Source organism: Phaseolus vulgaris, chromosome 2 (assembly GCF_000499845.2).
Source record: "Phaseolus vulgaris cultivar G19833 chromosome 2, P. vulgaris v2.0, whole genome shotgun sequence".
Classification (NCBI taxonomy): Eukaryota; Viridiplantae; Streptophyta; class Magnoliopsida; order Fabales; family Fabaceae; genus Phaseolus; species Phaseolus vulgaris.
This window is the reverse complement of record NC_023758.2, coordinates 2,163,336-2,175,344: the sequence shown is the minus strand read 5'-3', so window position 1 is coordinate 2,175,344 and position 12,009 is coordinate 2,163,336. Positions and strand designations below refer to the sequence as shown.

Below are 12,009 nucleotides of genomic sequence, written 5' to 3'. Positions count from 1 at the left end.
ATTCATTCATGAACCCTAGAAAATGTAAATATATAATAACTATTCTCAAAGATATATTAGGGAAATTTTCTAATTAATAATAACTTCACAATTTAACATATTATATTTATTGTTAAATTCTTAATTATAATAATTTGACATATATTGGCTAATAACTTAATAACAATGTTTGTTAAAATATTAATAATATGATAATGTTAATACTGTTTTATAAAATAATTCTATTTTTAATTGTATAATGATTATTTAAACTTAGTAATTATTTAAGAAATAAAATGTATAGAAAATAGGAAGAGTTGTATTTTTTTTTTTAAATTATCTTTCTCCATGACAATATGGTAATATCTAACTGCACAATTACTTCGTTTTAATTTATTTACTTATTATTTTTTAAATGAAAATTTAATTTCTTTTAATTTTACGAAAAGGAAATTATCACTCTATTTGTTTTCTAATACTTTCTTTTATTTTTTTGTCAAAAATAGAATTAAAATACATAAATAAATTATTACCATTTATATCAACCAATATTTACAAAAATATTTTCATTAACTAAATACTCATACTCTAAAAAAAAATTATATCTTAATAAAACTTTTTTTACTCTAATTAATACTTTATTATATAGGTAATATAACTATTTTTCTCAATATAAATTCACATAATATATATAATATAATAAATATACAATATAATATAACATAATATAATATAATTTCACTCTATTCGAAAGTTGTTATTTAATAGAAGGATTAATGGAAAACTAGTTAAGATATTATATTAGAACTTAACATTTTAATGAAGTGCGTGGAGTATAAAGATTCTATGATATTAATTCTTAAAATTAGCTACTCAAAATATCTAAACAGTGTCATATATTGGTCTTCCAAGTTTGTTTTTTTAAAATAAAATGTTTCCATTTATTAATATTCAAAATTATAAATATCACATAAATTATCCTCTTATATATTATTACCTCTAAATATAATGAACATCTATTTATCGATTTCAACAAGAATAAAGACAAAAAATTAAAGGAAAAAAAAATCAACAAAGTAAATAAAAATATTAATCTATTTTCCAACTAATTAAAACAAAAACAAGTAATTTAATACAAATGATTATTGCCATCAATTTAAAAATTTGTTTTTAATACTAAAAATGATTCAAAACTTGAAGATTATGCATCATTCAATTATTTGTTGTGAACTCATAAAATTTAGATAATACATTGATTTTAAATCATTCAAGATATTAACCAAATTATGCAATGATTGAATTCTATGTAAAAGTACATTATTTACTTAAGGTATTTGTGGCTATATATAGTAAGAGAAGTTATGAATGATCTCTCAAAAAGATAAGATTAGAAACAGTTATTATAACAGATGCTTAAAAAGTAATAAATAAAACTTTAAAAAATACTTAAAAGAACTTATAAATATGACACCAGTCACAAAGGGGGGGGAAAATTACATAACTTTCAAGTATGAAACAATTAATAAATCTAAGCAGTGAATACTGAATGTTAAATTAAAAAACTTTTGAGTAGAATTAATTCTAAAAAAAAATAAAATTCCTACGTATAGATTTCGACAAGATTACCAAATTAGTACATAGGACCACAAGTGTGACCAAAGTTGACTTGAAAAAATCAGTTTTCATATCCTGTTTTTCACATAACATGACTATTAATAATGTTTTTTTTTAAATTACAATATCTATTTAAAAAAATTATGGACAGAGAATGCAAAAAGATTTATAGTGTGGTTAATTTGGAGAAAATGAAAATTGAGATATTCTTAAAATAAATGCATTAAACAAAGCTGAGTCATGAAACATGGAGAATTTATAATATTTCATTTGTTTTCTTGTAGTGGGAAAAAACTTGTTAAGTAATGTCTTGGCGGCGCTGTCACCATCACACAGATGCTCATCACTTTATGCAATCTGCTCCGTTAGATCACATTGACCGCAATCTTCACCGTTGGATTCAAGTAAAAGGTCCACCTAAGCCACTGATACCACACGTGTTGTTGGCTCATACGTTTTAGACCCTTAATAGAAGGTTCCGGAATCTGGAGCAGTTGTTGCTGTTCATAATTTAAGATGTGTTTCAATTTCAACTCATATTCAAACCAACATTGTAAAAGTTACAACATTGGTGGAAATTATTCGTAATTGGAATATATTGTTTAATAAAAGATAGTACATAATATATTATCATTTTAAAAAAAATGTATTTTTGTTTTATTTACAGTAATCAATAATGCAAGATAACTTTTTTTTGAAAAAACAATCTTACTCTAAATTAAGTTTTAATATATTAAAAAATTTAAATATTTTAAAATAAATTGAGTTAAAAACAGGTTGTGGGATAAATTAAAATATTATACTATTTTTAAATATTGTTAAAACTGTAAATATTTGTGTTATATTTCAAAAAATTTAAACAATGTGAGCGTGATATGTGGATTAGGGTTGATATAATTATAGATAAATGAAATATAATTTGTGTATAATTTTGTACATTATTAAATAAATATGAATGTTAATAAAATTATAGATTATATTAAACTATATAATATATAAAAAAATGGTAGATATGTATTTATGTTAAAATAAATGTATAAAAATAAAATTATTAAATATAATCATTAAATATAAATTATATTAATAAAAAAACACATTTAAAAAGATAATTTTACTGTATAGATAAATTTTTAAATAAAAAAATACATTTTTTTTTCAAAATTAGAATACATTATGTACTTCTCAATCTATTAGGTGTACAAACATCATTCATTATGGCAATTTCAAATAAAAAAAAAAAGAATTAATTAAAGTTTTAAACAAAGTCGTTTGAAATGACAATTTTATTGTTGAAAATTGTCGTTCACATTTATGACTTTCCCATTTTCATAATAATTTTCTGGTCAAGTATCATTGTTGTAACTTTTCCCCAACATTTAGTATTTATTTAATACTAGGTTAATATATTTATTTAAAAAAACTATTTTTAAAAATAATATTAGAGACATTTTATTCATATTATTTTTTAATTTAATTTAACTCTTTATTTCACCGTTTTACACAATAAATAATTTTGTTAAATTTTAATTCGGATGAAGAATTGCATAAACCATGTACATATGATAGTATGTCTAAATTGTTTACTTTTTATTTCAAATTTCAAAATATTTTTTTCATTAATTCTAGAACTATGTTAAACTAAATTACCTTGCTAAATAAAAATGGCCTACCATGGCAATACTTATATATTAACTAATAGATTTTACACTAGATTTCTTCTATCCGATGTAGTTAAATGGAGGGTGGTGTTCTTAGTAGAGGGTGTTAAAAGAGTTGGTCTTAGACTATTGAGGAATGACTACTATAGTGAAATAAGTAATTAATAGGTATATTTTTTAAATAGAAAATTAAAAAAGAAGGGGTGATCTAGTTAGCAAAGGTGACGGTTTGAATAGAAATTACTATAGCTATGGTGCTATGCAAATAGCGAACACTATACTAGGTTCCTTTTCTAGTCCAATACTATTAGGGCTTTTTATTAAGATTAATTATGTTCAAAGCCCATCTCACAGTAACGCATAGGAGCTTTGCTATTCCCAACTCTGTATTTGCTTGCCTCACTTCCAACTTTCCCAAAGTTTTCGACAAATCTACACTCTATAGAAATGTGTTCTCATTTATTGATGGATATGAGATAATAGAATATAAAAAAAAATAACAGGATAAGGATATTATACGAAAAAAGCAAGAAAATTATAATCACTAACTTATATTTTTTACAAAGTATACAAAATTATAATTTATTTATACAGATACTTTTCATATTATCATTATTATTATTTATAAAATAATTTAAAATCATAATTAACATTTTAATATTATGATCAAAATATTATTCTTTGAAAATGTTTAAATAGTAATGAAAAAACTAACATTTTAATTAAAACACTTGATTAATAATTTTTTAAAATATCTAATTATTATTTTAAATTAAGTTTATGTATCAAAATAATGCGTTTTTATATATAGATAGATAAACAAATAGAGATAAGTAAAACAAATGTCTTATTCTTTTAATTTGTGATTCATTATCTTTACATCTAGAAATTTACATCCAAAATTAATAATTAATTAGATATCAATTTAGAAACTATTTATTAATAATAAAAAATAATCTTAATATTAATAATTTTGTTAATATTTAAAATAATATATAATTTAATTAATATATTAATTAATTATTTTTTTCTAAAATTTGTTTTTACTTAATAGTATTTTTTATAGTATATGACTAGCTAATTTGTGTTTATTCCGTTTACGTCTTTGTGGAGTGTAAGTTATATAAACAGGCTCCAAAAATATTCAGTGGATATTCTTCCATACTTAACTAAAATAATGAAATGGAAAATCAAGAATGTATAGAAACAGAATTGTAGTTTTGATTCACAATGCATCATGTGCAGAAAAGAGTACAGATATGTAAACATTATTTAAGCATTCCTAGACTTTAGTTAAGATTTTAAAAGTTAAATTACTTGTTTATGATGATTAGGGGGAACTTTGATCCTTTCATACTCTTGAAAGTCTAAAAAATTAGATGTACATATGTAATAATAACCAAACAAGAAAACCTATAAAGACCTTTGACATATGCTCAGTGTCTCAAGAATCTAGTAAAGTAATCAATAATATTAGTACCAACCTCTTTGTTTAAACACTGTTAAAGGTAGTTATAAGTCTGAAATTAAATCTTTAATAAAAAAGTTATTCTGTGAATATTTAATATCGTAATTAAAAATATTAATAAAATGATCCAACTGAAAGATGTGAAAGATATCTTTATAATTAAAAAATAGTACAGAAGTAAAATTGTAGTTTACTAAAGGGAGAGAATCTATATGGACCTACAAGAAAATTATGAAATAAAAATTAATTTTTAGATACCAAAATAATTAATTACAATAATAACTAAATTAGAGACCATCTTAAAAATTAAAAAAAAAAAATTTCTAAATTAATTTTTATTATTATTTAAATAATATATAAATTGGTATTTAATTAACAATCAAGGTTTTAATTACTAATTATATAAATTCTAAATTTAGTAGTAAAAACTTTGGTAACTAATTAGATACCAATTTAAAAATTATTTAATAATAATAGAAACTAATTTAAAAATCAAAAATTTATTTAGTACTAAAATTTCTTCGAAATGCAAAAAAAAACCCTAAAAAAAAAAATCTGATAAACAGCTGGCCTTTCACTTTGGACATCATTCTTTCCATTTTATTGAGTGTTGAATGTTAAAAAGGAATATGATTTGTGGGGTCAGATTGTAGAGGTGTTTGGTTTCAACTCTTAAACTACTATAACTGTCATTAGGTATCTAATACACACTTCTGTTACCACCTAGGTTCAGCTCGAACATACATGCTCCATTAATTCACTATTTTTAAATAGGATAATATACTTCACTCTAACTTCACTATTTACCTTTCTACTTGATTTAGCTCACACAGTTATACCTTCAAATTTCTTTTCCATAACCCTTTTCTATTCCCTCTCCAAAGAAACAAATATACTTATAACATTACCATATCACAATGCATTTATTATATATATATATATGAATTCATTTTAAAAACCATATCCAGTCGAAGTCCATATATCAAAGTCTAATCCAGAAGATTCAATAATAGTCAAAAATTCAAAATAACAATGAGAGCATTAAAATGTGAACTTTAAGTCTAATTCAATCTCATAAAACCGACTCGTAAGATTGAGATTTGCTTTCACTTATATACAATGAACACTATAAGAAAATCATAAAATAGAAACCAATTTTTAGAGACCAAAATAATTAGTTGCAATGGTAACTAAATTAGAGACCATTTTAGAAACTAAATAAAAATTTGGTTTTTAAATTAGTTTCTATTATTGTTAAATAGTTTTTAAATTGATATGTAATTAGCAACCAAGGTTTTAGAAACCAAATTTATAAACTAAATAATTGGTAGTTAAAACCTTGGTTGCTTATTAGATATTAATTTAGAAACTATTTAACAATAATAAAAACTAATTTAGAAACCAATTTTTTATTTAGTTTTTAAAATGGTCTCTAATTTAGTTATTATTGCAACTAATTATTGATCTCTAAAAATTAGTTTCTATTTTATGATTTTCTTATAGTGGAACAACTCTTGACTTAAAATTCACTTTTTAACATAGAGCACGAGAGACCGAGAAGAGAAAAAAAGATTAATTATTTTTAAAAATCATAAATATTATTATTTTTGTTTTAAAATGTTATTTATATTTATTTTTATTAATTAAATATAATATTTTATTATTAAATCAATGTAAGAGAAAAAAAATGTTACCCAAAGAAAAGTGTTCTTTTGACACCATAAAAAAGTTACGTTCATTTTGACAATTTGTTTTAATAATATAATAATATATGTTAAAATTTTAAATTAAAAGTAAAATAAACCAGAAAAAAAAAGTAAATATATATTTTTGATTTGATGGGAGTTAAAGCATGAGCCTTACCTAAATTAGTTACTGATTGTAAGAACGACCTTTTCTCGTCATACATCTGAAGGGTCGCTTCTTTTCGAAAGGCCACTGTTGACACTGCTTTCGCCCACATGCGCCATTCTGTTTTCACTTGCATGGGGTTCTGTGTTCACCACCCCAACCCTTCATTAATCTTATTTATTCAATTCAATATTCCTCTATACTATAATATAATATAATATATAAAACAAGTATGAGTTTCGTTTACATCACAAACTGTTCCCTGTGCTTCTTCACTCCTCCCCATCTTCCAAATATGATACTCAAATTAATTAAAATCTCATATTTAATAGCTTGTGACTTTGAATTTCTGTATAGTATATTTAGAATACAAATAGTAGAAACTATCTTTTGGTTCAACTTATTTTTTTACTAAGAAATATATTTGGGTATGTATTAGATGATTTTTTTATTAGAAAAAATAATAATTAAATATAGATCACTTCATGATGACCTATCCCTTATAAAAAAATAAAATAAATAAATAATTTTTTTACACTCCATCCTAAACTAATCTTTCAACAAAAAATATCGACTAATTCAGATCTCAAGAATATCACATATACAGGAATTCACCTTTGACAACAACCAGAGTATACCATCACAACAAATTCCAAAAGAACAAAAAACACAAACCACCAAGTGCAAATCTCTAAGAAGAAGAGGAATTGGTAAAAATTCTCTTGACAAATAACACAAGAGCAATGTAACCCACTACCTCAACAATAACCAAAGATAATCCTTTTCACATCACATATCCTCCACCTCAAAGTCTCTTAATCCTAAAAAATAGACAAAAACTTCAAATGATGTTTAAGACTATTTTGCAAAATACACAACTTCTTCCTTTTTAAACAAGGAGTTAGAGAGGCAAACCAAAGTAAACGAAATAATTTTTTTTCATAGTTTCCATACATATCAGAGGTTCCAAACAGCAATTATAATAAGTGAATTATGCATATTTTTCTTTACTAATTATCCAAATCCAGGTTTTTCTTGAACCACCATAAACACCTCTATATAGTCAACTCTCATTATTAAAAAAACACCTATTTCGATATTTTCAAATTTCAGATGACAAAATTAATTATTTATAAATATTTAATATAACATAGAATTTCACAATATTAATGTGTAGAAAATATGTTAAAAATTATACATTAATATCAATTAGAAATAGAATTATTTTATAATATATAAACATGTACAAATTTCCAACTTATTTTTTTTATTATTATTAAAGAGAATGAAACATTAAACCTGAACAACAGGCACATATCCATGTTATTTGAGGTAAAATTTAAATTTTAGTTCGAAAAGTGAAGTGAACAAAAGAAATTGAGTCTACCACTTTTTGCAGCCTCTATTGTTAGTTATAAATTTGATATAGGAAAAGGAAGGGGACAGTTGATTAATTGTCAGCAAACCAACATGGGATGATAGGATCCATGCATGTCAACTCATCACTCACGTCATTTCAAATTTAGGTTTAGTAAGCTACTTCTTCACTTCCTCTCAATAATTTCTCTCCGTTCGTTGCTGAACAAACAAATTATAGTTCAAAATTAAATACATTTCTTAATTATAGTATTAATACAGATTATTCATCACTAAATAAATTTTTTTATCTTGAAACATAATACGAATAATTCAATATTTTTTTATGCCCAGAATTTAAATCCTCAACCACTTAGTTTATTAATTACGCTATATTCCTGTTAATGAAAAAGGGTTAATAAACTATTGCATATCTTTACAGTAACCTAGCCTAGGTAGAGCTGATAAAAAAACCTAGCCTAGGCAGATGAAACAAGACGATGAATCAGCTTATGCAAAATAATATACTTTTCCAATGAAAAAATTGCACTAGCTAGTACAAAGATTTCGTACAAAAAAAGTTATAAGATAGGTGAAGCTGAAAGAAATGATTAATGTGATGGAAAATGGGGAAATATAATAAATAAATATTTCTTTTTAATTTGGTTCACTTGCGTCATTGATTCATTTCTCTTTCTGAATTAATTAGCGGGTTGCGTCATTGATATGAGTGTGAAAAGGACATATAATACTAAAAATTAATGTTTAATAATTTTTTTAATGTTTGTATACATATTTCCTTTTAACCCTCCCATTATAAAATCCTACAAATTATTTTTTATATGAGCATATTTGTATCTTATGATACTACTGTATTTTAATTTAAATTCTTAGAAACCTATGTATAATTTGGTATAAAATTTGTTTTATAAGATTGAATAAGATTTAAAGTCTAACTCTAATATACTATCATAATTTATTTTAATAAAATTTTATTAGATTTATTAGGATTATCTGTTATAAGTTGCTATTAGACCAGAATATATAATTTCACACACGAATTGACAGTCTCGATATAAAAAAATGTGTTAAAAATCTCACATATACTACCAATAATAAGAATTTATATAAAATATAAGTAGGTTTAAACCTGATTTTATAAAAATAAAATAGACGAGGTAGATTGTTATAAAACTTTTGACAATTTGTTATACTAGAATTTTTAAGAGTTGAAGATTAAAAGAAAGTACAAAATAAAGACATTTCTTACATGTAGAATTGATATTGGCGATTTTTGAATCTTGAAATTGAATTATTTATAACGACCATAAATTTGTTCAACCTGAGTTTTTATTGGAGATTTTTAAAGGGTACAACAAGTTTAACTTGAATGTTAAGAAGAAAAAAAAAAAAACACAGAGGTAATAGTCTACTGCCAAATTTGCTTTTCAGGGTGATGCATGGTGGCACTATCATTTTACATCGTCAATTTCAATTGTAGTAATTTTAAAATATCTAAAGTTAAATTATTTAGCAACTAATAACAAATACTAATATATAAAATAATTATTTATGTGGAGCAAAAAAAATATTTTAAATATGTAAAAACAGAGTTTTGACAAGCTAATGATTCAAATTGTAATTTTTTATTACATTGAGACCGTAATATATAAAGTTTTTATATAGATATAAAGACTTACACAAAAAAGTGTGTACAAATAGAGGATTTGAATTTGATTTTTTAAATAAAATTTTAAGTTTAAATATTTTAAATAAAAACTGTAATTAAAATTAAAACTCATTAAAGTTACAATTAAAAAAGTGTATATAACCAACCAATAATGGTGCTAAAAGAAAAAGGGGGACTAACTACCTAGGATTTGTTGTAAAAGGGGAGTAGGCCGTGGCACACTCCAAAAATTGACTATATACACATTTACAATAAAATATTAATATTTATAAAAAAATAAAAAATCTTTTTAATAAAAATATAAATAAAATATAAAATGTTAAAATAATTTTAAAAATTAAAAAAAATTAAAACATTAATATTTATGGAAGTATATGGTAAAACATGGATGTAAAAAAAACATTTTCCTTAATATAATGTAACATTATAATTCAATTTTGAATATTATGTAAAGCATATATATTATGATTGAATCGTATTTTAATTTTAGTTTTTGTTACCACTGTAACACTCTAACTTGTTTTTTTCTTTGTCTTTGAAGAATAATGAAATACAATCTTGTCATGCCATGCAAAGCACATGCATATGTGATATTGTTAGGTTTTGCTCTTTGCGTTGAAATTTTCGTGTATCGAAATCGATACGCTAACTGTTGGAGATATATATCATATTGCTCCTCCCATTTCTTCACTTCCCAATATTTATTGAAACAAAAAAGGGTCATGGTTAATTATTCTAGATTATAAGTTCCACAAAAAAATTCTCTCATCTATTTCAATTAAATTAATTAATGAATATGCATCAGAAGATTTAGTTTGAGTATTTTTTAAAGAATACTGTAATGGCAGGCACTCGGTTAGAAACTCAAATCATCTGATCACGATAAAAAATCACGCGACGACATGTGGCTGATCGATCTATGATGACGAATTATGAGTTGATCAAGTCGGCAGAGTTAATCCATAATTAAGAATTGTTTAACACAACCTTAAATGAGAACCAACCTCCTAATCCAACCCATTAACGAAAATCCATTAAGGTAATATAAATAGCGCAGATTCCAAGAATCAGATACGTCATTATTTACTTACAGTACTCTGACAACCGAGTGCCGACATCCTGACTGACTTGATCGTCGGAGTGTCTTCTGCAGATATCATCTAGTCTATGCTACCAAACAACAGAGAGGAAGAAGGTGAAGCAGGAAGCTGAGAGTGACGACCGATCGAAAGGAGGAACAAGGTAGTCGTTCTCTAGGCCCCAATACCCGTTCAAGAACAAATATAAATTGTGCAACCGTAGTAAGATGAAGTTTATTATTTGCTGAAAGGGAAAAAATAATAGAGAAAGGTGATATTTTTGTAGAACTTTATTATCAATTTGGATAATCTCCGGTGGCTGCATGGAGAAAGCTTATAACAAGCTGCATTAATACAAACATGCATAATAAGAAACTAAACTTAGAAGGTATATGGATTGGTGCCACCACAGAATATGCCTACCTAACACTAACATTGAAATGAAATAACATTACAAGGATAGGAACATATATAAGAGCACTTGTAATCTGTTGCATTTGCATGTTACTTATTCGTTAGTTGTTAATAGAGTGACCAACACCAGGGCTATGGCCGGGAGTAGTGGGTCGAAAAGCTTCAACATAGCCATTCAAACTCTTAGCGAAACTCTCCAACTGGTTTGGCTTTGCAACAACACCTTTTGTAGTGTTAGTTGCAGTGCTCGTTGCCTTGACGGCGGAGACAGATTTTGGTGACGTAGTGGTTGTGGTTGCTTTCAAACCCCTTCCTTCTATGCAAAGTAGTTCATATGATAGGAACAGTAGTACAACAAGCAAGTAATAAGTAGTGCGAGTCAAATCTGCCATGGCTAAACTCAGGTTAAAGTAAAGAAGGAGGTGCTTGCTTAAAGAGAAGAAATGGAAGGAGTTTATATATGAATGAACACTACTTCAGTGGTGCTTATTTATAGACCATGAAAAGGGGAGGGGAAGCATGTGCTCCAAACACTTAGGGAAAGACTAAAAAAAAAATGAAGAGCCAGGAATCAAACTAGGGAAGATTCCATTGCCATTGATATTCGTGACTTCAAGCCTAAATAAATAATATTCTATGGGGAATACAACGAAAAGAAAGGCATCATAAAGTAAACAAACTTGGTAGTTGGGTGAAAGCAATGAAGTTATGGCCACAAGTTTTTGTTGTTGGAAATTAGTAGTGATTAATCCATTTCATAATTTATAAATAAGTGAAATTTTTTATTTTATAAGTCAAAAAATTTATAGGGTTGAAGTTTATTTATTAATAATTTTTTTCTTTTAATGCAACTTTTACAACTTTTAACGTTTAAAAAGAGTAAAGAGTAAAAGATAATTA

General features: G+C 24.9%; 1 protein-coding gene across 1 annotated transcript; it reads right to left on the bottom strand.

The window, feature by feature from the left end:
* Positions 1 to 10,991: 10,991 nt before the first annotated feature.
* LOC137809857 (precursor of CEP7-like) lies at positions 10,992 to 11,501 on the bottom strand. Its single transcript, XM_068610921.1, has 2 exons — positions 11,235 to 11,501; positions 10,992 to 11,039 (listed from the first exon to the last, which is right to left on the bottom strand). Exons 1-2 carry the CDS (start codon positions 11,499 to 11,501, stop codon positions 10,992 to 10,994), a joined length of 315 nt encoding a protein of 104 aa, XP_068467022.1.
* Between the last annotated feature and the right edge of the window lie 508 nt (positions 11,502 to 12,009).